A 27,962-nucleotide genomic window follows, 5' to 3' on the forward strand; every position below is an offset into this window, starting at 1 on the left:
TTCAATAATCCCTGCCTCGCGTGCATTCGTTGGACGAGAAAGCGAGAGGACCAAAACTGCCACACGGCCACAGATTTCTTCCACTTTCCCAGGGGAGCAAGAAAGAGAAATCCACAGAAAGAAAACAATGCAGCCCATGCATCCCTCTTGTCTTTTCCCCGCGCCGTATCTCTGTGTGCCCGTCGCCCGATCAGGCCACGCACGCCACGCACGCGGTGACGCCAGCCCGCCGCGCAGTTCTGGCTCCGGAGGGGGCGGGGCTTGGCGGGCTTGGGCGCCTCCCGCTCGGCGGCATTTCCGGGTCGGGCGGGCTCTAGCAGCAGCGTCGCCGTCAGCTGGAAGCCGCTCCTCCTCGCGCGCGGCGCCGCGGCTCGAGCAGAGTTGACTATATATGGTCAAAGCCAGGGGGAGAGGGCGAAAAGCTGCGCGGGCGGGCGGGCGGGCGCTTCCTGGTTGGTGCAGCTGGGAGGGGACGACGCCGCCGCCGCCGCTGCCGCTGCTGCTGCGGGAGGGAATTTGCAGCGCTGCGAAGCGGATTGTGCGCCCCCCCTTGCCCGCCCCCCCCCCACACCTTGGCCCTTCTCGGATCCGAGGCAGCAGCAGCAGCAGCAGCAGCAGCGAGCCGGGGGAGGCGAAGATGCCACATGAGCTGAGTGAGTAGGCAGACACGACCCCCCCCCCGCCTGGGTGCAATGCCTGCAAGCGGCGCTGCTGCTGCAGCTGCTTCCTCCTTCCTCCTCTTGCTGCTGCTGCTGCTCCTTGCGAGGAGCGGCGCCCATTTGCCCGCGCGGTGCCTGGGCTCGCCCTTTCTCCTGTCATTCGGGGCCACGTTGCTGCAGCCTTCCCGGGCGGGAGGGGGGGTCGAGGGGGGCATTGACCCCCCAGGAGGAGCGCCATCCAGCCCCTCGCGGGCAAAGCGCCTTCGCAAGCAGCGACGGCGCCCAGGGCATTTTTCTCCTTGCAACCTTCCCTTTGCAGTTGACCAAGTTAGGAGGCGGGTGGTCTTTTCTCTGGTCGGGGAGTCTCTCTCCCCCCCCCCCCAGTACAATTTCCCCACTTAGCATTCAGCAACAGGTCAAATAGCTAATGTATCTGGAGTTTTTTGCGCTCTCGTTTCTTGCTGGCCTCCCGTTGTTAATAGGTGTGTCTTTTTTCTCTCCCCCCCCCCACCCCCCATTTGCAGAAAAAGTGTTTGCCAGTCTCCCGCAGGTTGAGAGAGGCGTCTCCAAGATCATTGGGGGAGATCCAAAGGGCAATAACTTTCTGTACACGAATGGAAAATGTGTCATCATCCGCAACATTGATGTAATGTACCCTCATTTTTACATTGATTCTTACTGATGGTTTTCTTTTTAAGCTTTAATGCTTCTCCTTTGCTGTTCTATTGAGGTCAGGGATCTGTGACAATTTAGGAGGGCATTGGAGTGAAGGCAGAATGACTCACAGGAGCTGAGAATAACCAGAGAGATGTTGAGGCTGCATGTGGAAACGCCCTGAAATCTAACATGATAAAGGGCAGCATGTTTTAAATAAAAAAGAAAGCTCTTAAAATACAAATAAAAGTGGAGTGGGGGGAAGAGATCAATGGTATCATGAAGTATTTTTCAGTACCGACGTAAATATGGAAAGCTTATAGAATGTTGAATGTATGAAAACATCCTATAGAAATTAAAGGGTATTTCTTTTCTCCTGTTGTGTTTTTCCTAATCTGGTGAACAGCATCACTCAAATCCAATGTGTCTCTTTGCTTCATGGGAATATCTGTGTTTTGTATGAGAATATTTTCATATTTGGAACCTAATTAGTAGTCAAAAATCACTCCCTTTTTAAGTTATAGCAATGAGGTAGGACTATAGTTGCAAAATACTTTCTTTGCTTACTGTCTTAGGACAGGATTGTAGCAAGCAGTTCTGGATACCTTAGAGCTATGATTAAAAGTAGAGCATTTGTGTTGTAGTACCTACAATGTGGAATTGTCTTTCAGCGCTTTTCACAGTCTACTGAGATCTATCTCTTATATATTTATTGGCACTTTGATACTTCTGTGTGACAGATCTTGAATATGGTGAACCAAACTTTTTAGTTTTGGTAACAAATGGGGAAATTCATCTTTCTCTCTTGTATCACTGAAAACAATGTAGCAATTTGTTACACTGGAGGTTTTAATGTGGTTTGGATTACTGGTACAGAACTCATGTGGGGAGTTGGACATGTGATTGCTTATATTTCCTGTTTCAGGAAAAACTCTAGTCATGTGAGACACTTTAATTTCAAGTGTTGGCACCCACATTCTAGAAACTAGAAATACATTAGGCAAAACTTTTAAGATATGGCCGTAAGAACATAAGGAGAGACCTACTGAGCCAGACCAAAGGCCCATCTAGTCTGGTGTGCTGTTTTGGTAGTCAGATGGATGCCTGTGGGAAGCTGGTGGAACATGAGCACAGCAGCGCTCTTCCCAGTTGTTCCCCAGCAACAGGTGAAGTGTGGCGTCAGACAAGACCCTGCAAACCCCCTGTAGGAGGAGGGCTGTGGTCCTGGTCATCAAAAATCTTGGCTCACTACAAAATCTGGGGGCGGGGAGGGGGAATTGTTGACCAGTTGAAACCACTGCCTAATAAACATGAGTGGCCAGACATATAACTTGGGCAACAGATGTTTGTATTGTGCATAGACAGGAGCAGGAGGGCCTGGTTGTGACATAATTGAGGCTACATGCCTGAGGATTTGTGGACCAGAACTTCCCCAGAGCATGGAGAATTTTATCTCTATTATACTTTGCAACAGGTGGGTCTCCTGGCACAGCTATGATGGCCGCTAGTGACATAGCAGGTGGTGCTGTGGGTTAAAGCCTCAGCGCCTAGGACTTGCCGATCGAAAGGTCGGCGGTTCGAATCCCTGCGGCGGGGTGCGCTCCCGCTGCTCGGTCCCAGCGCCTGCCAACCTAGCAGTTCGAAAGCACCTCCGGGTGCAAGTAGATAAATAGGGACCGCTTACCAGCGGGAAGGTAAACAGCGTTTCCGTGTGCGGCTCTGGCTCGCCAGAGCAGCGATGTCACGCTGGCCACGTGACCCGGAAGTGTCTCCGGACAGCGCTGGCCCCTGGCCTCTTAAGTGAGATGGGCGCACAACCCCAGAGTCTGTCAAGACTGGCCCGTACGGGCAGGGGTACCTTTACCTTTTTTAGTGACACAGATGAGGATCATGCAGGAATAAGAGTTGTGTTATTCATTACATTTCACTTTTATTTTGTATACAGCCTTTCTATGTTGCTATACACAAGGCGATTTACAGCAACAAAATATGCAACAAAGAACACACACCTTATAATAATGTGATCCAATACAAAAAGTCATAATAAAACATAACTTTAAAATAGAATGACTTACATCAAATAAAGTGATATTCAACAATCTATTAGAATATAATAGTACACAATAAAATTAACCCTCATCACAGCAAATAATAATTAAACAAATTCACTCCCGACAGTTACAATAATTACTGAACTGTGATAAATAAAAATAAGTGCAAGTCAAAATGCATAAAATACCACAATACATGCAAAACCACATAAAAGGATCAAATTGAGAAGCAAAGACACAGAACTTATAAAACGTTTTTTTAAAAATCCCTGAACTCTTCTTCTCCCTTCCCAGCTGGGAGAGGCTACTTGCTCAGCTGGACTTGATTGAGACTGGGGAAGGCGAGGCTCCTTCTCCCTTCTTTGCACTTCCTCGCTGAGGAAGCTGCCTTCTGCTAAATTATTTTAGAGTCTTTCTGTAGGTTTTCTTTTGGTGGGACTTTTCCAAACAACTTCCAGCCAGGAGCACTGTGGACTTTTGTTCTTTTAGTGAAGAACTTATTCGTTACTTAACCTACGATAGCTATCTGAGACAGAATGTGGAAGAAGAGGCATTCTGCCGACAGTTGACTGCTAAGCCAGTATCTCTTCTTAAGCCAACAAATCCCTAAAATTCTCCTTGCGTGCAACAAAGCCGTGTTTTAAGGTGCATCCTCTCTATTCTCCCATACTTTCATTCCTTCTTACTTACTGTCGGGCCCTCCCTCCCACTTGAATCGATAGGCTGAGCAAACCTGTTGCTGGATTTGGTCTAGATGAGAAGCTGAATAGTTTCCTCATTGCTCATCTCTCAACTTCCCAGAATGTGCTCAAAGGGCTTCACTGTGTGTTGGCAACTTGTCCCAGAATCCTAGTGCAATGAAACCCATTGGCTTTGCTGGGGACACTGTTTCTCAAAGCCACCTGGGAGCAGAATGTGTTTCTTCCCCTTTTTCTTTCACCTATGGCTGCCAACAGAAGCTACAAGCCTTTCCTACTCATAGTTTAGCTGGATTTGTAATGTTGGTTTATTCTTCTTGACACGCCCACCTGGCTTTTCCCTCTGGTCTCTTTGACTTCTTCCCAATGAAACCCTTTTAAATTTTGCAGCCTGAGTGTATTTGTGGTATGCTCAAGTGATTAGGTTCCTCTCACATATCTAGGTTACTTTGTAATGCAAGACACAGACGTGTCTTGGGGTCTTCAAGGAAAGGATGAGGAGCTCACTGGCTTGTATGCTGTGTGACCTGTTGCTCCTACCAGGGTCAGCAGACCGGCACCTCCTGAGCATACATATGTCAAAGGGCACAGTTTTGGGGACCCCAGAAGAAAAACATGCAGGAAATCTTAGAATCATAGAATTGGAAGAGACCACAAGGGCCATCGAGTCCAACCCCCTGCCAAGCAGGAAACACCATCAGAGCACTCCTGACATATGGTTGTCAAACCTCTGCTTAAAGACCTCCAAAGAAGGAGACTCCACCATACTCCCTGGCAGCAAATTCCACTGTCGAACAGCTCTTACTGTCAGGAAGTTCTTCCTAATGTTTAGGTGGAATCTTCTTTCACCTCTTAGTTGAATGTTGAGTCATTCAACTAACAAAAAGTGACAGACCATAAGCAAGTTTTCAGCTTGATAACCATCAAGCTCCTTATGCTTTCGTCTCTTCCATAATCGGCAATTCAGATGTTTCTGTGCACCCCATTAAAGTTCTAAAAGAGTACTAGAAAGCTCCATGAGGGCAACTGTAACACTGGATTTCCCAGTTGCATGAATATTTTACTTCTGTGGCCTCCTCTGCCTGCACTAAGTTACAGAGCCAGTCGCTGGCTGTTGCAGGTATCTCTGGTTTCAGTCTTCCAAAAGAATAGACTGTGAATTGGAGGACTTCATAGCAGGATGTGTGTTTGAGGATTCAGCTAATCTTTTCTTTTCATAAGAATCCTAACTATTGCTTTCAGAGATTTCCTGGTATCTTAACGGGTTTCGGTGACTTTTAAAGTGGGATTCTCTTGCATGTGCTTGTATGCTGCCTCTTGCTCAAAGAGCAGCTATGTGCTACAGAAAGAGGACATTATTGTAGCCTTAATACTACCCTTCAAATAAGGTGTTGACTTAAACAACAAAGAAGATATTTCACTTCTTAGAAGTCTTGGCCTATTCAGTAATATTTTCTTTTTCTCCTTCTGGAAACGGCAGCTACGGTAGGATAGGATAGGTGGCAATTTTGCTAGGGTATTTGTTTGCCTTTCATGGTCAGTTGGTGTTTCTTATGAAAGCTCATGGGTGGATGGTTTTAAGACGTGGAGATCTCATGAATGTTTAGAATCCATTGGCTCCCTTCCCCCTTCTAAGGAGAGGTGGTCAGAGGCAAAGGGGACTGGGAGAAGTCATTTGACAAGTCTGAGGCAGAGAGGGGGATCCTGGTTCAGAACGTCACCCTTAGCAGTGGTTAAGGTGCTCAAAAATAACTTGTGTTGGACTTAGGAGATTTTGTACCACATATGAGAAGAGGACAGTGAAAACTTCCACTGTGACTTCAGAAAAAGCTACAGCTGCACATATTAATCTATTGTTCTAACCATTAATTCAATTCTACGGTTCTTTGGTTCTATAAGTAAGCCAGGTTCTAAAACCATGGTTTGAGCCTGGTTTGTTTGAAAGGTAAACTGCTGCCCCTTCCCCACAAAAAAACTTATCTGGAAGCTTTAAGCATCCTTCCCTAGAGTGTGAAGGGGAGCGCTGGGTGCCGGATTTCTTCTCTGCTTTACAGCTGCATCTGAACTAGGTCTAAGTAGATGATGACTAACCAAGGTTGGAAGTGCATGCATCCAATAGCAGAGGCAGCAGTCAAATGCCGAGCTCCTCTCCCCGCCCATGCTGCATTTCAGAGTTTCTTTTCTTCTGAATCCAGACAAATTGTGATTAGTTTAGAATTGTAGGATTGTAAGCATTGGAAGAGCCCCCAGGGTCATCTAGCCCAGCCCCCTGCAATGCAGGAATCTCAGCTCAAGCATCCATGACAGATGGCCATCCAACTTCTGCTTAAAAACCTCCAGGGATGGAGAGTCCACAATCTCCCAAGGCAGTCCGTTGCACTGCCGGACAGCTCTGACTGTTAGAAAGTCTTTCCTGATGTTTAGTCAGAATCTCATTTCTTGTAACTTGAAGCCACTGGTTCAAGTCCTACCCTCCAGAGCAGGAGAAAACAAGCATGCTTTTGTGCAGGTGGTTCTCCCTGCCTAAATGTCCCTATTGAAATTCATTTTGTTAGTTTGGGCCCAGTTCTCCAATCTGATAAGGTCATCTTGAGTCACAATAATGTCTTCTGTGGCTTCTTCTTTGGCGACCACTTGTAGCCAAGTAAGAGTGTCTTCCATGAACATGGTCGTAGCGGTGTGTCCATAAGTGACTGTGGAGGCCAATTCTGGATCCACGAGTCCTTCCACAGTGGGAACATTGGTTTCCGGGTGGGAGTTGATGATGGTGAGGTTTGCCAAACGTGCCCTCCTCTTAACAAGTTTCTCCTTTTTGTCCTGAGTTTGATTGTCTTCAAAGTCCATGACACCTTTTATAAAGACTTCAATTTGGAGCACTCACAGGCTAGTGTTTCCCAATTATTGGTGTTTATACTACATTTTTTTAGATTTGCCTTGAGAGAGTCTCTTTTGTCGACCACCAGCATTTTGCTTTCCATTTTTAAGTTCGGAATAGAGTAGTTGCTTTAGAAGACGATAATCAGGCATCCAAATGAGTTGATGTTGAAGAATCATTGCTTCGACACTGGTGATCTTTGCTTCTTCCAGTACACTGACATTTGACTGTCTTCCCAAGTGATATGTAAAAATTTTTTGGAGACACCGTTAATGGAATCTTTCGAGGAGTTGGAGATGGCATTTATAAGTAGTCTGTGCTTCACAAGCAAAACAGTAAGGTTGGTAGTACAATAGTTTACAAAGGTAAACAAGCATTTTGGTTTCCCTGTGAATGTCCCAGTCCTCAAACACTCTGCACTCTTGCAGAGCTCAGGCAATGCTGGATTTCAGCATCAGTGATGGCCCTTGTGGAAAGATAACTGCCCAGGTATGAGAAGTGATTAACAGTTTCCAACGTTACACCATTGAGTTTGATTTGTGCTGCTGCAGAGGGGTTTTGTGCTTGTTGGTGCAGCACTTTGGTTTTTTGATGTTGAGTGATAGGCCTAGCTGTCTGTAAGCTTCTGCGAAGAATATGTGGCATTAGTTACCCCTCCCTGTTTGGTTTCCTCTGCTACATTGATGAGCTTCCCCTCAATTCCTCCATCCGAGTCAGCCATGCTGCTGGGTTCAATGTGAGTTGGAAGTCCAACAGCATCTGAAGTAGCCACCACTGCTGTAGAGAAACAAGTCAACTTGGCAAGTTGTAGCCATGACCGTGACTTGTTTCCCTTAACCATGTCCCTATGTTCTTTCTTAGGCTCCTCTCCCCCCCCCCCCCCCGGGGCTGCCTGCCCCTTTCTCCTTGGGGCATTAACGCTTCCTGTGGGTGAACTATTTATTTTATTGATTTACAACCTGCTTTTATGAAGATCTTCCCAAAGTGGTTTACAAAATGCAGACAAATATAATTTAAAACAAATAAAGCATTCGTGTCATGTGAATATTACAGTCAGCACAGAAATAACGCAATAACCTAGCATAAGTTTAAACAAAACCAAACCCAGATCACAACATCATTTCTACAGCTCAATGTATTATTAACCACTGAAGGCTGCAGCAAAGAAGTGGGACATCAAGACCAGGGCTTTTTTCAGCCAGAACTTGCTGAAACTCAGTTCCAGCACCTCTCAGGTGGGCGCCATTGCCGTTGTAAGAGAACAAGTTCATGGTGAGTTCTGGCACCTCTTTTTCTATGACAATAGCACTGATCAAGACCCATTTGAAAAGTACTGTATTGAGTCATGGGGCTTGTCTGATATTGCATGGAATTGAATCCAGAAATGTTTTAATATTTTGGCAGCCTGAGCTTTGGCTTGGTGTGATCTGGTGCCCAAATCAAATGCATTCATTTGATTTGATAATGACGGTAGACCTGTCACTGTACATCATCAACCCACAGATTTGTCCCCTCTTGCCTCAGCAAATCCTTCTCTTCCTCTGTCAACTTAACTGCTCACTAAACTGAGAACTAAAGGGTGGTATATGCCGGTAAGTCTAATAAATAAAATAAGATAATTGTTCCATACAGAGATATAAAGCATCGTTATTTGAAATTGAAATTATTATAGCAATAGAACTTGGGTATCTTTGTTATATAGCTAGCAAGCTGTGTGTGCGTGGACTGGGCAGATTGCGTTAAATTTCCATGCGTGGACCTTGAGGGATACTCAGCACTGTGCTTTTGATTCATTGGAATTCTGACTCCGTTTCCTCATATTAAAAACAAAAGGAACATGAAGATGTTGGTGACAACTGTGCTTTAGAGATGTGATTCCTGCTGAGACTGCTTTTAAATTTCTGCCTGTAGTTCTGTCAGTTCTTACAGTGCTAGGCATTATTAATAAATTTGATTAGAAAACATATTTCTATAAAGCAGTTTTAGCAGTTCCAACTCCTGCATTTCGGGGGTTGGATGATGACCTTGGGGGTCCCTTTCAACTCTACAATTTCATGATTCTGTGCTTTGCACCTGTTGAAGATTCATATGTGCCTCATACTGGGCCGGCCCACCCATGAGGCAAGGTGAGGCAGCTGTCTCAGGCAGCAGGAATGACCAGGGTAGCAGATCCCAATGTCAATATTTCTCCCCCTGTTCCTCACCCCTTCTTTCCTTCCGCCTTTTTGGGGTCCATCTCAGGTGCCAAATATTTTTGGCCGACTCCAGCCTCATATGCTGGGCAGTGGGCTTGCTTTACGTCTGCAGAAAGCAGCCAGATGTTGCCCCCACTCCAGACAATAGTATTGGGACTGTGCTTGTAATTGCTTCCTTCCTTTGTAATGGCTACTTACAATACATCTGTGAAATATCATAATTTTTATAAATTGGGAAATTGCTCTTTCCTGTGGCGGGGGCTATGTTTAATTTCAGCACAGCAGGTCAGTAATTTCCTTGCTTTTCTCTCTTCTGTAGTTGAGACTAAAATAAATAAATGCCTGCCTCAATTTTTAAATCAGAGGTTTAAAATACCTTTGGCCTTCCAAATGATGTTGGATTTCAGCTCTCATCATTCCTGATCATTGGCCAATCTGGCTGGGCCTGTTGGGAGCCGCATCCACAGAGCATCTAGAGGTCCACAGCTTAGCCACCTGTGTTTAAAAACAATTTCTGAGGAGGCTTGGTGGATGGGAGACCCTGTCAAACAGAATCCTCTCAATTGCAAATGATTTGATAAATCTGGGCTGTTTTGGAAGACTTGGGTATTCAGACTTCAGTCATAGATTGCTGAACCACAATACACAGTTGGCAGCTCTCATTGGTGAGATTGTGGCTTCAGTGATGTGGGTTTTCTCAAAGACTTTGAAAAGGGAAGTATGACGAAACCATGCACTTCTGAAACTGGAAAATGTTCTTCGGAAAAGCACAGCAGTGGGAAATTCTCTGGAAAATTTCCACCCCATATCACTGGCTAGTCAGTCAAATTTTCTGTGACACAGGTGGCAATATTGGAACCTTCCTTCCTCTGTTTGAGCTCCTAGGCTGCATTTGTGTCTGTGCTGCCCGGTGCATGTTCCCTGTTCTCCATTTCTTCAGCGTACTAATTCCATATTTGGAGCCTAGGCATGCTTCAGAGTTCGGACAAAGGCCACTATACCGTCTGGTGTGGTGAGGGGCCAGAGAGAGCAGTCACAATTTGTCACTGCATGTAGCAAATGTTTCTTGCACAAGGCTTATGCTTCCTTCTAGGAAGGCAGAAGGGATGTCAACACTGTGACATTGGCTTAACCAGTTTGCAATCCTGTTTAATTAAGCAGGAGAGTGGTTATTCAGAAGCACCGGCATTGGTACTTCACTCTCAGACCTGTCAGTCCAACATTTAATCTCTGTATGGCACTGAGACTGTAGCCTTGACCAAGAAACTCAGAGTCGGAAAAACATTGTCCTATAATCTTGTTAGATCTTGACGCATCCCCAGTACCATTAATCGTGAGGTGTTGGTGACATGGCAGCTCTCCGTGGGGCTGTGTTCCAGTAATCTGGCTTCTGATTGGAAGGGAGTTCCCAGAGCTGAAAATGGATGCTTGCCGGTTGTTCTTTTGGACCAACCTCTGGGCTTCTGCTGAAGTCCATCTTGTTTCAACCCTTCTCTCAACATGGTAGTAGCAGATAATTTTTCTGACTTCTCTACCAGTTGAGAGGGACTAGGAGCAGCAGATGGGAAGCTTCCTTGAATACTTACTTGAAAATATAACTCTTTTATAGAATCCAGCGATTGCTGACATCTACACTGAACATGCTCATCAAGTTGTTGTTGCCAAGTATGCTCCCAGCGGCTTCTACATTGCATCTGGAGGTATGGTATTCTACTAGTATCCGTGTCTGCATAGTGAAATCTTGCTATTACCAATTTTACTCCAGATGGGGTCCATTTATAATCTGTGGTGGAAATCCTGTGCCATTTTGGGTCATAGATTTCAGTGGGCTGAAGTGTGCCTACCTCAATATTGGCTTGTGGTCTATAACATTGCTTAGTTATTGCCACTGAATGTGCCTCTCTTAATAGGGCACTATGAGGGCTAAGAGGCATGAATCTGGAAGTCTCTGGTTTGAATCGTGAGTCTGCCACAAACTCACCAGATAGTTGTAGACAGGCCGCAGCACCCACCTGCAATCTGCAATATTGGGATAGTGATACATAACCGTCTTACAAGATAGATACAGTATAAGGATTTCAAGAAGAGAATGTATTTCAAGTCCTTTGAACACTCTATAAAGCAGGCATGGCCAAACTTGGCCCTCCAGCTGTTTTGGGACTACAACTGCCATCATCCCTAGCTAACAGGACCAGTGGTCAGGGGTGATGGGAGTTGTAGTCCCAAAACAGCTGGAGGGCCAAGTTTGGCTACCACTCCTCTAAAGCAACACATAAATGTTTGCGTCTTGAAATGGTTATGCACTTGTTTCCAGATAGAACTTGTTTGTTTTGAGCCTAAAACTGAGGTCACTTTTCAAAAGCTACAGCAGTTTTCCATTTTCCACCATGAAGATGAGTTTTAAACCCTTCTTCTCCTTGCCCCATCTATTTTCCCAGGAGTGCAATACTCTCAGCTGTTCTGCCGCAGATGTTGTGAATATAGTCATAGCTGTGCTGGGCACACTCAGCATTAAAAATGGATTCTGTGAGCACTATAAATTATGCAAATTAAGCAGCTAGTCATGGGGGGAGGGGCAGGGCACCGAAGCTCCACCTCCTACAAGTTAGAGGTGTTGCTTGCTCCCCTTGGCTTGTAAGCCAGTGCTGCCAACATACCTTTTAAGTCTCATATTCCCAACCACAATGGCTAGAAGTTTGCTTTTATGGAAAGGCCAACTTTCAAAAGAGAACATTGTTCACACATTTTGCAGTTGTGTAGAATCACAGAACACACAATACCCAGGATATAGTTAATTTTAAAATTCAATACTCGGGGAACGTAATTTCAAGAGATGTGGTCTCTTGCGCTTCTTAATACTAGCTTGCTCTTTACTTGATCTGCATCTTAACTCTCTCTAGACCTAAATTAGAGGCTTAGTTAATAATAACCCCGTGCTTGGTGATTTTCAGTGGAAAGCAAAAGTAGATGAATCCCTGTGCTGAAGGTACTTGCAGTCTAAATTCTCAGAAAAATAACTTGAGGAAGAAGCAAGCTTTTTTGGGGGCAGGGGGGATGCATTTTCCATGTCAAAGATAGTTGCACGATAAAAATGTATGAGTGTTTAGAAGCATGTGAACATGGTAAGAAAGCTTTGAGCTGGCCAAGCTCCCATCAGCAATATTTGACTTTGTATTATCACAGACTTTAATCAGTGATACGTGGTTTCTTATGAATTCCTTTGAAGTCCATACAGAAGTAGCATTTCCCCAAAAATAGTATATTGGTTTTTACTGAGTGTCCTCTGAATAAGCACAATACTATGGACCAACAGACATTGAGAATAGAAAGTGTGATTTTGCCCAAACTTCATACATTTCACAACTTGCGGTAGGACAGCTGCCCTGTATCAAGAAGAGGGATTGGCTTCCAGCAATGATCTCCAGCCTACACTGATGTCACTGGAAGTCACACTAGCAGTTAAAGGCCCTTTGCTGCTTTCCAGCAGTATTGAGAGCCTGAAGAGTTTGACTCCTCTGATTCCTCGCAAGTGCAAATGCGTTGGCTTGTTAGGCTATTGTGAGATGCCTTTGAACATGGCTGTACATACAGAATTTTGTTTGTTTGCTATCTTTCCACAGTTAAAACCATGCTCAAGGCAGCTTACAACATGAAAAAAAATGTAAAATTACAAACTTAACAAGTAGTCATAAACAAAAATATATATCAAAAAGTACATGACGCAAAGTTGAGCCATTTCAACATAAATCGTTAAGAAGATCTAAAAATAAAGATAAAAAAATTAATATCAACAACAGCAACAAAAGCCCTCTAAAAATAATACTCCAGTCCAAGAGTCTGTTCAGCAGCCTCGGCTTTTGTAGCTGGAGTCAGTCTAGGCCAGGTGGGAAAAGGCATGCAAGGCAGGGATCAGGTTTTCTAGGACTCTCAGCCACGGTCTAAACAAGATTTAAACATGACTGTAGCCTGCAAGACTTCATACATGTGCACCTCCACTCCATTGGAGGGAGGAGAATTGTGTCAATTCTTCTGGGATTTGCAACCCCATTCTCTAACTTAAACCTAAAATCAGAAGATTTGGCTATTTTAAATGTGGAGGTTATTCTTGAATACTATGAATTTGTGCAACCAGTGATTAATGGGAAAGACAATATCTTGGTAGATACTGTTCTTTTCAGGCACTGCTGCCTTCTCTACTGAGCTCCAAACCGTGAGAGAGATAGAAATGACTCTTACTTATTGAGTATTCTTTCAAGCTCCCTGGAGAGCTTGGAGACCACCTCCTTATTAGACTTCAAGATGCTGCCTGCACAGGGATATGGAAATGAGAACCTTGGTTTCACGAACAAGTGCCGTGGCCTCCATTTTAGCAGACAGCTCTTGCATAGACCAGGAAACCCAAGGAGGAGGTTAAGCAAGCTACTGTCAAACAAGAAATATACTGTGTTGAATTGCAATGGCTCTTCCGGGTTTTGTGCAGAGGCCTTTGGAAAATCAAGCACATTTTGGTTACTCGGTGCATGATTTTAGAAATAATAGTCCCAATGAGGTTTTGAAAGGGGACTTTAGAAATGAAGAAATGCATGCATGCCTTATGAACAATGCAAACACAAATGAACACTTCCCTAAAAAGTAGAGGTAAAAAGCAATTGAAAATTAGATAATGCAGCTTAGCATCTTGATTCGGGTATAAAGATATAAGTCAGGTATAAAGATGGAGGGTTGGTTGGGTTGGAATTTATCTTGTCCTTTTGTGTAAGGGAGGGGCTGAGATTCAGTGGAGGCTCCCGCAGAAGGTGAGGAAGGAAAGATAATTCTTGCCAAGCTCTTCCTGCAGTCAGGTTTTCAGGAGAAGGTATAGAAAATCTCCTAGGCAAAACCAAGAGCGGTGGTGTGCACCTAAGCCCTGCCTGAGTGTCCCCAGGTGTGCAGGCTGCTTTTCAGGTCTTTGTGCAATAAGTGCAAAAGTCTGAAGAGGATTTTATAGTCTCCCAGTAATCCCCTAATAAGTCAGGGTCCCCACTCACAGAGAGGCCTCTAAGTGGTTCAGTCGAACATGCTTAAATCCTCTTAAGGCTTTCTGTGCTAATCACATGCCAGGAAGTGTTGCAGGCGAGACTTCTGCCGGTGTCCCTGCCACATCCTTGGTTTTGCTTATTGCATGTTCAGGCAAATGTAGTCAGCATTGCACACAATCAAACACTTGCCGTTTCTCCACAAAACATTTATAATAGTCGCCATGTCATTGTCACCGTGGTTTGCAGAAAGAGTTTAGCATTCCTAACATGCACACTGGCAAGTTCTCGCACGCCTGAAGATTTGAATGTGGCAAAGTGATGGCCGTGCGGCAACTACGTCTTGCTGGAATGGTGACTATGTGTATTGCTGTGCTGTGACAGATATTTCCGGGAAGCTAAGGATTTGGGATACCACGCAGAAGGAACATCTATTGAAGTATGAATACCAGCCATTTGCAGGAAAAATAAAAGACATTGCATGGACAGAAGATAGCAAGAGGCTTGCTGCTGTCGGGGAAGGAAGGGAAAAGTGAGTAGAGAATCAAAGAATTAATTTTGCACATTCCTGCAGGAGAACTTGGCTTAGTCTTGTGTTTTAATTTCCAGATTCACAGTTGATAGCTGATCATTTAACAGCTAGAGATCTTTTAATAGCTCACATTCTTGGAAACCATTTCCACAAGGAAGCCAGAGGGTTTTTAAATGGCATTGAGCAGCAGTAGCAGGAGTTTTACACGTGTAGTGGTCCAAGAGTTATAGTCTTGGACACAGTAAAGGATCCCTCAGTCCAAGGAAGCCTGCATTCAAGCACCTCCTACTGAAAGGGCTTCTTAAAATTATTCTCCAGAGCCCTGGAATGCAGCACGAGAAGGGAAGGGTTGGCATCAGAGCTGCTTAAAAGGTACAAGCATGATTGCCGCCTCTTTTTAAGCTCAGCCTGATCCTTAAAGAGCATTTAAGATTATTAACATTGATAATCTTGATGGAGAATGGCCAATTTGTAGAGCTTCTCCCTGGAATGAAAGGCTGCTACTGCCGCCGCCGCAGGCATCTCAAGGCACAGAACAAAACAGAGTGTCAGTTTTATAGAAATAAATGCACCTCAGCCCTCACTTCAGCAAAGCTCCAGCCAACCACTTCTTCAGAGATCTTTCACCTTCATGGTTGCAGTTCTGCCGCAGAGTAGTCTGAGGTGAATATATTTACACTGTGTTTCATCCCATGCCTTGGGATGGCATAAAACCTCTTTCTTCCCTTCAGTGGAGCCTCACAATGTAATGCAAATAATAACACCTTGGAGATCCTGGGCCTCTAGGCTGGCCTCCACCAGGGCCAGGGCCTTTTTGGCCGTGGCCCCGATCTGGTGGAATGCTCTGCCACAAGAGACCAGGGCCCTGCGGGATTTGACATCTTTCCACAGGGCCTGCAAGACGGAGTTGTTCCGCCAGGCCTTTGGTCGGGGCTCAGCCTGACTCCCCTTTTATTTTTGTATAAGAACTAATATGAAAGAGGCCTCCCAGCATTCTCACAGGCCCATATAAGATCAGCGTAAACAGTTGGGCCGATGAGCACTTACTGTTCCCAACCCTAACCCTGCGGAAGCCATCTAATTAGACTTTAATTTGATTTTGACCCTTTTTAAGGAGGTAATTCAATTATTGTTTGATTTTATACCAATGTTATATATCTAATGTTAGCCGCCCTGAGCCTGACTTTGGCCAGGGAGGGCGGGATATAAATAAAAGTTTATTATATCTTTTTCCTCAGAATATTTGTATGGCACTTCGAGTTCACGCATAACTAGAACAGCAGTTTGTTCTTACAGTCGGTATAGATGCAGGGAACTCGCTGAAAATAAGGCCCATTACTGCTTATTTGGCAAGTACAGTCATACCTTGATTCTCGGACAGAATCCGTTCCGGAAGTCAGTTCGACTTCTGAAAATGTTCGGAAACCAAAGTGCGGCTTCCGATTATCTGCAGGAGCTTCCTGCGCTCAATAGGAAGCTGTGTCGGACGTTCGGCTTCCAAAAATAGTTTGCAAACCGGAACAGTCACTTCCGGGTTTATGGCATTCGGGAGCTAAAACATTCAAGCTGTTCAAAAACCAAGATACGACTATAAATAAAACTCTTGCCAGTTCAGCTCTTGTATGACATGGCTTGTGCGTTCAAATGATAGGAACAGTCTCTATAATTCAAAATGGCTTCAGATGACTGATTCTTATTATATTTTTGTTATTTCAGTTGTTACAATTGTGTTTTAATTATTGGTATATTGTATTTTACCTTATGTGCACTGCTCTGCATGAGGGAAAGGAGTATATAAATAAAAATACTACAGTGTGTTGCTCCTTTATCTATCAGTACATGAAGCAAGTGCCCTATTTCGTTACATTATTTGTTTATGCATAATGGGCAAAGGATTTGAATGCCATAGGGAACGAAGCTAAAACTGCACAAGATTAACTGGGTGGTCTAATTTCTGTTGTGTAAATCCACTCAACACGCTGGCTGTGCTCAATACATTAAGTCCTATATATAGTCCTCATTGTATGTGACTTGATTTGTTGTTTCTTAATAGATTTGGGGCTGTCTTTCTGTGGGATACTGGCTCTTCAGTAGGTGAGATCACCGGCCACAACAAAGTGATCAATAGTGTGGATATTAAACAGACCAGACCATACCGCCTCGTGACTGGCAGTGATGACAATTGTGCTGCTTTCTTTGAAGGACCACCGTTCAAATTCAAGTTTACAATAAGTGTGAGTTGTCATTCTTTACCACCTGTGTGCCGTCTGTCTTTGAGATCCAGCTCTCTCCCCGTTCCTGCACAAGCAGAGAGCAGCCTCTTTCTCTTTCTCTTGTGTTTCGGGGAATAGGCAGCATTGCATTTCAGTGGCAGCCCTTTGCACTTCATGGTGGTCTTGGAAAGGGGGAGCTTAAAATCCTCGTGTGCAAGCATAAGATCACCCTTGCTATCATGGAGCCAGCACAGTATTTTTCAGAATTACAGCCAGTCTAAAGTCTTGGGACTCTAGAGCTTTCTCTGCAATTAAAGCAGGATTGCTTATCTGCCCAGGGAGAATGTTAAAGATTTTAATAGCTGCAAGCAGTTGTCTTTGCAGTGCATGCTACCTAGTGCACAGACCATAGCAGATTGCATTCTTACTTACACCTTCCTCAGCCCCTTCGCCTGTTACTTGCATGAAGGGGTTTCCACTGGTCAAGGGCAGTGGAGGCACACAGCTTCTCCTCATGGGTCCCAAGGAAGCCTATCCACCTAGGGAGCTATGAATATAGGCTTTCCTTCTCCAGACAGCCATAATTTGTAGGCATCAGGGAAGGGTCTGGGGAAAAGCTGTGCAGCCCACTGCCCCTTGACCACACGAGCCCCCCTTCAAACAGGCAAGGTGTCTGTTGCTACTTACATTTTTTTTCACGCATAGACAGTGGCTGAAGTAATCTCTTGGAGACACACCCAGAGAAGAGCCACTTGTTGACTTAGGGCAGTGATGGCCAAACTTGGCCCTCCAGCTGTTTTGGGACTACAGTTCCCATCACCCCTGACCACTGGTCCTGTTAGCTAGGGATGATGGGAGTTGTAGTCCCAAAACACCTGGAGGGCCAAGTTTGGCCATCACTGACTTAGGGTCTTTGTTGCCTCATGTCAGCAGAGGGGTTCTAAGTGCTTAAAACAAGCACTTAGAATTGGGCTTGGGAACATGTGCAGTTGTGCTGAGACTGCTGTTACACAGTACTTGAAGTAGGAAGGATTTGAGCTGCTTGCACAACCCACAGCAGGCTAATGGTGGAGACCAGCAAGCAGCACAAAAACAGCTGGAGTAATCCGTTTGGGAATTGATGTCCTTTTATATATATATATATGTTTCTCCTATAGGATCACAGCCGGTTTGTTAACTGTGTGAGATTTTCTCCAGATGGAAATAGATTTGCTACAGCCAGTGCAGATGGCCAGGTAAAATCAAGCCATTTCTTACCTTTGGGGGGCGGGGCAGATATGCCTCTAGCTAAATGGAGGATCTGCTTTGAGTGTCAAAGGTCCCAGGATCAGTCGCTGGCATCTCCAGTTAAAGATCTCGCCTTGGAACACCAGGAACCTAGGAGTGTCATTGCTGGTCATAAGAGATAATGTGGAACCGGATGGACCAGTGGCCTGGTTCTTCATAAGATACTTTTCCTCTGGAGCTAGCACAGCAGTAACCGTGCCAATATTTGTGGCACTTTAGGTTCTAAGCAAAAAAGGGGTTGCCTCTCAGGAACTGGTGTTCCAGAATCAATGCTGGAGAAGGCAACAGAGGAAGGAGAGGGTGAATAAGGCAAAAATTAAGATTAGCCTCAAAGTCAGACAAGTATAAATGTATTGGCCCCAAGGGGGGCAAATTCCATAGTATAGTAATAGTAGTAATAATAATAATTAATAATAATTTATTATTTGTACCCCGCCCATCTGGCTGGGTTTCCCCAGCCACTCTGGGCAGCTTCCAACAAAGATTAAAAATACATTAAAATGCCACACATTAAAAACTTCCCTAAACAGGGCTGCCTTCAGATGTCTTCTAAATGTCAGGTAGTTGTTTATCTCTTTGACATCTGATGGGAGGGTGTTCCACAGGGCGGGTGCCACCACCGAGAAGGCCCTCTGCATGGTTCCCTGTAGCTTTGCTTCTTGCAGTGAGGGAACCACCAGAAGGCCCTCAGAGCTGGACCTCAGTGTCTGGACAGAACAATGGGGGTGGAGATGCTCCTTCAAGTATACTGGGCCGAGGCCATTTAGGGCTTTAAAGGTCAGCACCAACAGTATAGGGCAATAAAATTATCAAGGTCAACCAAGATGTCACAAAATAGTGTGCAGACTTTTGACTACCAGCCTAAGAGTTCTGGAGATGAAAGATGGGGGAAGGTAAAATGTGGATTGGTGTTCAAGCCATGAAATCTGCCTCAGTTGGGATGCTGGAGAAGGTAGCAGAGACTCTGTCAAATGCTATGTAGGTTTCAGATTACAACCGTTGGAAGAAAGAGCACAGAATGGGTGAACCTTCATATTGGAGAGCATTAAAAAAATATTCTCAGATATGGAGGGTCAGCCATCTTAGGTTCCTTTTGCTTTTACTGGCCAGAATTATAGACTTGATTGTAATGCAAACTACTTCCTGAAGGTAAAGAAGCAAGCATGACATTGATTGCCTTAACCCAGAGGCAACGCCACACGTAGCATTTTCCTATATTTCAGATGTTTGGATCCTTTTATACTGCGTTTCATTAAACACGTTCCATTGCTTTCTGATCTCAGTAGTACACTGTTTGAGTTTGATACTTAAATATCTGCCTACTTTAAAGAAACCGCTGGTGTTTCAATATGGGGGGGGGGTTAAGTATGTTTAACTGCTGCCAAAAAAACCCAAACCCACTTAACTGATACTTTGTCTCATTTTCGGTTTTGAAAAGATATATATTTACGATGGCAAAACTGGAGAGAAAGTTGGTGCGCTAGGAGGAAATAAGGCACATGATGGAGGCATTTATGCAGTAAGTATATTGGGGCTTCCTCCTCTCTCTCTTTGACCAGACTGTTAGGTTATGTTGATTATTTCCACAGGCATTATATGGATCTGCTTTTCTTGCAACAGCACAAATCGTGTCTGATTCCACAGCACCTAAGGCTGCCTCTTATGCTTATGTAAGTGTGACAGAGTTGCTCAGTCCCTTATCAGGCATGAAGGAGTTTCTTAATTGAAAAACCCAAGAGGTGTTATGCCAACATTCACTTTCTTTTTTGGGGGGGGGGTTAAAGCTTCAGCCCCCAGCCATGCCAAGAGCAATGAGCATTCTTGGCAATGGTGCTGCTGGAGGATGCAGCTGGGTTCAGGGCCAGCAAAATGCTGTGAGTAGCTGTACAAGATCTGATTTCTGGCCAGTCCCTTTAGATTTTAATCCAGGTTTGCTAAAAATTTGGTTCCAGTTTTAGGCTGTGGTATTTCGTTGACTTGAGTGAGATGGGCGGCTTAAAAGCCTCTTGATTGACAAGTAATCAGGGAGGCAGGTTTGTCCCTAAAAAAAAAAAAGATACAAGTACGTTGAAAAACCAAGGACAGAGGAAGAACAGAGATTCTGCCTTCTTTCCCCAAGGAGGGGGTATCTGAGATGATGCAGCACTATGTGGGGTTGTTGTATTTTAAGTAACAGACATTCTGAAAGCGATGCTTTTCATTGTAAGATTTCTTTGGGATGCTTGTAGAATCTTCTTCTGATTGATTAATTCACGAAATGCTTTTGCATTCAGCTTTGCATTCCAGAATGGACTCTATTCATTTCTGATTCTTTGTTTCTCCCAGAGCTGTATTTACAGAATTAAAAATAAGCTGTAATCTTATTCCTTAAACAGGAATAGCTTTTTAAAAATACATATTCATAATCCTTCCTCCAGAGCACAATAATAGATTGTGCTAGAAGGAAAAAAATTAATATTAATAATAATAATATCAGTTATTTCCTCTTGAAGTTCTTCTTTAGCAAATACCCATTCTGCTAGAGTACAATTGAAAGCAAAATAATAAACATTAAAATAAATGGAACAGTCTCATATTGGCGAGTCAGCTTGTCTGCATGACGTCTTCAAACTCGCCATCTGGGGAAATGTGCATGGGAAACAAATATAGGCTATCTCTGGTATTTAGGGCGAGCCTATACCTCTAAATCCCTTTGTTTCCTTCCAACAGATTAGTTGGAGTCCAGATGGCAATCGCCTACTTTCTGCTTCTGGAGACAAGACAGCTAAGATCTGGGATGTTGGTGCTAATAGCGTTGTGAATACCTTTAACATGGGATCAAATGTTTTGGATCAGCAGCTGGGTTGTCTGTGGCAAAAGGGGCACTTGTTGACTGTCTCCCTTTCTGGCTACATCAACTATCTGGATGAGAACAATCCGGATAAGCCCCTTCGTGTCATCAAGGTCTGTGGAATCATTGAGCCGGCTCTTTCGAGTTTCCTAATCATACACTGCTAGCATTATCCGTCTGTTTCCAACAGAAATGAGTGAAGACCCATTTAACAGAAAGGCTGCTTGAGCTACATTGTGGATGCTCTTGTGGCAATTGAGAAGTGACTTTACTTAATCCAAACCAGCCAGTTCTGAACAATATGTTCAGTGCTTGCCAGGTGGGAGGATTCCTGGTTAAATCAGGACAGAATCAACACTTGTAAGATCTCTTAATTTGGGGAAAATGTGGTCTAAGTGCAGTAAGACAATTGCCTCTAAATACTTGGGGGGGCATTTCAGGCAGTAGCTAGCTGTGCATCTGCTTCTGAATGCCAAGCCTAAACAGCAGTCTGCCTCCCCCCCCCACCCAAATTGCCACTAGGACAACCCTCTTTTTAAAACTGATGGAAAGTTCTGTTGCAGTTACATCTCATGGGCGTGTATTGTTTCAAGGGAAGGGAAAGCCCCTTGGAGTTAGCATGCAGAACATCCCAGTGTATGTCTGCCTGACACCCCACTATTCTTGGCCACCTGAAAATAGCCGTTAATCTTAAATGGCTCTGTCCCTCTCCTGTCCCTCCCCTTTCATATTAGACTGCTTACATCATTCCACCTCTCTCTCCCCTTTGTAGCCTTTGGCACAGTCTTAGTCTCCTACATAGAAACTAAGCCAAAATATTTGTAGCTGAACAGGGTGCATAGTCTTCCTTCCCTTCCCTCTGTTGTCTACTTTCCCCCACAACATAATTTGCATTGTAAGCTTCTCGGGGCCTGTAATATATAATAGGATAATATTTGCCCTGTGTTTTTGTTTTTAATAGACTATTTTAAGGATAAGACAACGGCTCGGAACCAATTCCTCTTCTTCCCCCTGCCCCAGAAGTGCATAGCATAGGGTTTGTGGGCTTGTCAACTTTCCCTTTTGTCTATTATCAGAGGAGTTTGAGGTTAGGCAAAGCTTTCCGAGGGGGGGGGGGTGTTCTTCCCAAAATCTGTGCAAAGAAGCCCAGATTTGGGCAGGAAGAAACAAGTGCGCACAATGTGCTGTGAGTAACTTGAGCTTCTGTCTGTGTAAGTACAAGAGTTTGTGTTAATTATGCGTGCTTTCTTTCAGGGTCACAGTAAATCAATACAATGTCTTACGGTGCATAAAAATGGGGGGAAATCCTATATCTACTCTGGAAGCCATGATGGGCATATTAATATCCTTTGAGCAACCAAGCAATGTTTTTTTGCAGATGAAAACTCCCTAGTGCTGTGCTGCTATATATGGCTGTCTGTCTTCCCTTTCTTGTAATGTTTGCTACTCACTGAAGCATTCTTGGCATGCAGGGTAGTATTAGAGCACAGTTCTTATTTGAACTGCTAAATGAAAGCCTTATGATTATCCATCTCGCCCACTGAGGCTGCTGTTAGCAGTATAAGTGTCAGTGCAATTCTTTGATTTGGTTGGTGTTTTGAACAAAAACTGCCCCACACAAAGATGGCAGCTGTTCTATCTCACTGAATTTCACATTGCCTTTTTTGTGCCATCACCCAAGATACTGTGCTGGCTAGGTTCAGCGAGGCATCTTCAGAAAGTTCTACAGCAGGGCTGCGTGCAAGTTGCAACTGGGAAGAATTCTCTTGTTTCTTGGTTTAGTGACATGTGTGCTGTCCTAAGCATAGCACAACTTAGGAATTGAGTCGGTTTGATTGTTCCTTGCAATAAATGTTGGGTGTCGCGCTCATCCTGAAGAAAACTTCCTTAATATTTTGCTCACATTATTGGGATTCTGAGACGGGGGAAAATGACAGCTTTACTGGGAAAGGACACACAAACCAGGTTTCACGAATGGCTGTGGATGAGTCGGAGCAGCTGGTCAGCTGCAGCATGGATGATACCGTTCGGTACACCAGTCTGAGCAAAAAAGACACCAGGTAACGTGTGTGTGTCAACCTCCACACAAATAATTTACTGTGAGCGTAACACAAAATGGCCGTGCCATCTAGTTCTGCTGTGTTAAAGCACTATATCAGAAAACCAGATGTCACAAGCAACTTTGGTTGTTCTTTCTGCAACCAACATTATCCGTGGTCGGCGCTTTAAAAAAGCACCAGTTTTACTCTGCTGAGCAGATGGGATTGATAATGCGCAATGGACAGTTGTGTTTATCATCTTATATAGCAAGTTAAAATATCAATGTAATGTAGGAAAATAAATATGAAGTGTCTGAGAATAAAACATTCTCCACCAAATGTGTAAGAAAAATGTAAGCTGCTGCTCAAAAGATGTGGGATGTGCAAAATGTTCTTGGTCGCCCGTTAATGTGCCAAAACATGCCTTTCTCCAAGTACCAAATGCTAGTTCATATTTTTTAATTGGTGAAGTATATTGCATCTTGACTACTACAGCTTTCCGTTGTCCCACCTTGGTCCCTTTACATCTACCCTGCTGCCCAAATTGCCCATCTTCCTGATAACAAAGTACCACTCCTTAAATCCCCATGCTTCGTATCTGCTCTCAGGTCCTTTGGTCCTATTCTTGCCAGTGACTTCAGCTCCTTCAGCTAAGGAAAAATTTCGCTCATCTTTCCCTTTCCCTTTTCAGTGGCCAGGATGTTATTAAAATGGATGTTCAGCCCAAATGCATTGCAGTTGGACCTGGTGGGTACGCAGTGGTGATATGCATTGGAGAGGTGCGTATCAGGAAAAATGGATTGTATTGTAATGCAATATAGGACTGTCATCCTAACCCCACTTACCTGGGAGTAAGACCCATTGACTTCCATAGGACTTACTTCCGAGTAGATATGGTTTGGATTGCATAAGAAGTTTCTTAACCATGCTATTTTACACTGGTATAAATGCAAGACAACTTTTTTTCCTTTTTTGAGGGGTGAACAAACTCTTGCTGCTGGGCTTACGCTGCCGTGGCAACACACACAGAAACACACACACACTCCCTGCCACACCCATTAAGCTCTTACATTTGCCTCTAGGCAAATTAAGGGTGTGGGTGGCTGTGTCTCATTGGCACTGTGGTTGCAGTGTGTTAACAGGGGCTGCAGGAATCGAGAGAAACATTGGCTGGCTTCACAGTTTTCCCACATTGTGATTTTTGCATATTGTGTCACAGACACACACACACACACACACACACACATCATGAGTCACGATATATTGCCAGGTCAAAAATTATGAAAACGATATGGAGTATGATATATCTATATATCGCCCAGCCCTATAAGGCAGCAATAAGCAATGCCTCCCATTTGCAAGTGTCTCTCTCACTGCTCTGGACATGTGAAGGGGTCCTTTGGGCAGAGTAGGGAAGCATTCTGTAGCATGTAGTGGAACACCATTTTCTAGCAGTACCTCAATGTGATGTGCACACTCCTCGGATTACAGATCGTTCTGATGAAGGACAAGAAGAAGTGCTTTGCAATTGATAACCCTGGCTTTGAACCAGAAGTGGTAGCCGTTCATCCTGGAGGTGGCATGGCAGCTGTCGGAGGAACAGTAAGGGTGTTATTTTCCTCTTTAAGGTAGCCTTTTCTGCTCATTAAGCACTTGGCAGTTCCCACAGCATGGCAGCACTTGTGGAAACATTTTCAGTATAGTAATTTCAGATGCTCTCTTAGCTTCAGCTCTAATTATCCCGTAAATTGCTTCTGCCGTTTGCCCCTTCTCTTTCTCTCCAATAAATGTGCTGTTCCTATACCTTAATAAGGGATGCAAAAGCAGCAACTGGGTGTGAACTGTTTCTGGTGCAAGACTTGAGAGAGGCAGTAAAAGATCTGAAAACCAGCAAGGCCGTTCTGGGCGCTCTGAGGAGAGCTTGACTCTTGCGCATATTTTAACTTCCAGGATGGAAAAGTGTACCTGTATGCAATCCAGGGAACTTCTTTAAAGAAAGAGGAAAAGACGCTGGAAGCGAAAGGTCCTGTGACTGACTTGGCGTACTCTCATGATGGTGCCTTTCTGGCCGTGACGGATGCAAGCAAGGCGGTCACTGTGTTTAGCGTTGCCGATGACTATGCGGTAAGCAGGACTTGGTTCTGTTTTTTGTATACTGTATTGTTTTATTGCTGTGGCCGATGGCTGACGCAAATAAAGAATTCATTCATTCATTCAGTGTAGAAACCTTGCACATAGATCAAATATCCCTCATGGGCAGGTTTATTTAGTCATAAAAATGCTGTTGAAGCAAGACTTAACACTTTGCGGGGTATTGCAAATACAAATGGAAAACAACTTAGTAAGTGGCAGTGAAAGAACTGAGTGCTGTCCTAATTAATTTATATTATTAAAGCCTCTCTTGGAATCTGTTGCCCCTCTTTAGGTTGAATTGGAATTTATTCAGTAGTTCTTGCATTGGGTTTTATTAGTTTCTGTGCAATTAGAACATAAAGAGCTTCAATTTTTTTACCAATGGTTAATTCATTTTTAGGATTAAAAATCAGTGATTGTCTTACTTTCACTTTCTCAATAGGAGCATAATATTTTCTATGGACACCATGCGAAGATTGTTTGTATTGCCTGGTCACCAGATAACGAGCACTTTGCTTCTGGAGGAATGGATATGATGGTTTATGTTTGGACAGTGAGTGACCCAGAGACTCGAGTTAAAATACAAGGTAACAGTATAGCCTTCTCATTATGGAGAAATCTAAAGTGCTGTGTTCATCGTTCATTGCATTCTTGGAATAACAGAAGTTGGGGAATAGTGTTTTTGAGGGAAATCACGGGGCTAAAATTATCCTGAAGGATGAAGACTTGTAAACAGATTTTTCAACATCAAGGCCGCAATTCTGCCTGATACATAGCGGCTGCTGTTAAGCCCTTAGTGTCGCCACTTCTTCCCCTGTCATGTGTGCTGCCAACTCCTTCCAGCAGCTCTTGCCTGTATGTCGGGGTCTCCCAACAGAAGTGAAGTCATGCATAGGGGCTGAGTGAGGGGATTGTGCAGGTTGGTGAGGCTGGAAGATGAGGTCTAGAAGAGCCTTGAATAGAAATTAAAGACCTGACCAGTGTGTTGCCATCACACTGCGCGCAACAATGACGCAGGGGCCCCAGGTGAGCAAACATCAAGGGGGAGGGGAGGGGAGAGGGGAGTTCATGCATAAGCCCTGGTATGAAAGGTACGTTCCTGCTAAACTTTTTAAGAGCAAATTTGGAAAGAGGTTGGTTGCATCAATTTACATTTTCTGTTGCTTCTGTCAGATGCCCACAGATTACATCATGTAAGCAGCTTGGCATGGCTGGACGAACATACCTTGGTAACAACATCTCACGATGCATCTGTCAAAGAGTGGTCCATTTCCTACAAATAAAATGCCTTCAATCAGGAGAAGCTCATCAGGGACTAGAACTACTGGAGTGGAATATAGCATTTCTCTTCCTTAAAAATACACAAATCTGTCACGACCTCCAGGGTCCTATAGCATATTCTCATATCTTTGCAGAGGATGTTTGTATCTGTAATTAAATGACCTTTGAAAAGCTTTAGTCGGTAATGCTTTGCACTTGAGAAGCACTTAAATTATGTCTGGAGCTTGCAAAATCTTTTGTGTGCTGAACATTCCAGGGTCTGCAACCTAGCAGGTCAGCATAAAAGAGTTTAAATTGATTTGGTTCCTTAATTTTTAATATCTGTCACACACACATACTTGCACATGGTATTGTACAGCATGAGAGTATTCTCATTTTTTTCTAACTGCAGAACATTTCTGTACTAACAGTCATAGTAAAGAATGCTAGTTGTGATCCAAAAATGAATTGTGGTGTGCAGCTACTGTATATTGGCTTGTCTGTAATGCACCAAATTGTTGCCTCAGATTTCCTTCACCAGATAACAAAGTGGGGTACGTCCATAATAAACCTTTTCTGTATTTCCTGTCCAGATTTGTAGTTATTTTTAAGATGGAAATGTGGGGTTTTGATGTATTTTGCCATTCTTTTAGTAATTAAAGTTTACAGATAAACGTCAAAGGCATTTTTTTCGGATATACCTTTGTTACCTTTTTGAACAAATGAGAATACTTGATCATGGTTTGTTGTTTGGAAATGAATGCTTCTAGATCTGCTTTAAATATACCTTCTTTCCTAAGGAGAAATATGTCTATGTAAGAACATTTGCAGTAATTATGAAAATGCCTTTTTCAGTACAGGAATTAAAGTAAAGTAAAGCAATTACTGTGAGTTGAACTGATCATTACAACAAACAGCAATCTCTAACACTGTAGAAACAGAAATATTTCTTCTGAAGAGACCTTTCTCCCAATAAAGAACTTCTGTATGTTTTATCTCCTGCTTAATACAGTTTGTGGGGTCACATTTATTTCAGTGGCGAAAATGAGATTTCTAGGACTGTATAAACCTCCCTTCAATCTTTCTCATATGTTTGCATGTGCTTGCAAGTAATGCGAAACCATGGTTTAGCCTAGGACTGGGAAGCCAGTGGTTTTCCATTCATGGTTTATTGCTGCATGAATGAGCCCTTCATAAGCCCTGAGCAAAGCGTTGACTTGAAAGGTCTCCTCTACTCCACTGGCCAAGTACAGTTTTGCTTTCTATAAATCCCAGAGCTTTATGCGCCAGGGAATTCTGCTTTACAACAAGCAGTGATTTGTTTCTGAACATGCCAACTTCAAAACATGGGTTGTGAAGCTGGCTCATTAAACAACTACAGAGTGAGTCCATTTTGGATATTTTTCTGCTTCTGAAAGCTGGGTGGGTAAAGACTTGGGGTTCCCCACTTTCCCCGAGCATGAAATGCATGGTCAAGAGGGAAAAACAGGTAATTGCAATCAACATCAACCAGAAACCGTC

At 43.9% G+C, this 27,962-nt stretch overlaps 1 protein-coding gene and 1 long non-coding RNA gene across 2 annotated transcripts in view; both read left to right on the forward strand.

Moving 5' to 3' along the window:
• The window catches only part of LOC307224712, a 170,319-nt gene that overhangs the window by 33,244 nt on the left and 109,113 nt on the right, over window positions 1–27,962 (forward strand). The window lies entirely within an intron of this gene.
• WDR1 (WD repeat domain 1) lies at window positions 377–27,448 on the forward strand. The gene is made up of 15 exons (XM_079991570.1): window positions 377–653; window positions 1,184–1,305; window positions 10,742–10,832; window positions 14,532–14,679; window positions 16,733–16,913; window positions 18,050–18,127; window positions 19,618–19,698; window positions 20,889–21,122; window positions 22,264–22,351; window positions 22,913–23,069; window positions 23,740–23,827; window positions 24,540–24,650; window positions 24,999–25,172; window positions 25,624–25,768; window positions 26,355–27,448. The coding sequence occupies exons 1-15, from the start codon at window positions 392–394 to the stop codon at window positions 26,462–26,464; spliced, it is 2,070 nt and encodes a 689-aa protein (XP_079847696.1). The 5' UTR covers window positions 377–391; the 3' UTR covers window positions 26,465–27,448.

Source organism: Podarcis cretensis, assembly GCF_951804945.1.
Source record: "Podarcis cretensis genome assembly, chromosome: 9".
NCBI lineage: Eukaryota > Metazoa > Chordata > Lepidosauria > Squamata > Lacertidae > Podarcis > Podarcis cretensis.

Excerpts from the sequence above, each read along its gene's own strand:
- WDR1 (XM_079991570.1), top strand. The coding sequence starts at position 392 with ATGGTCAAAGCCAGGGGGAGAGGGCGAAAAGCTGCGCGGGCGGGCGGG. Across the intron at positions 21,123-22,263 it reads AGCCCCTTCGTGTCATCAAG|GGTCACAGTAAATCAATACA; the intron begins GTCTGTGGAATC and ends GCTTTCTTTCAG. Across the intron at positions 25,769-26,354 it reads GACTCGAGTTAAAATACAAG|ATGCCCACAGATTACATCAT; the intron begins GTAACAGTATAG and ends TGCTTCTGTCAG.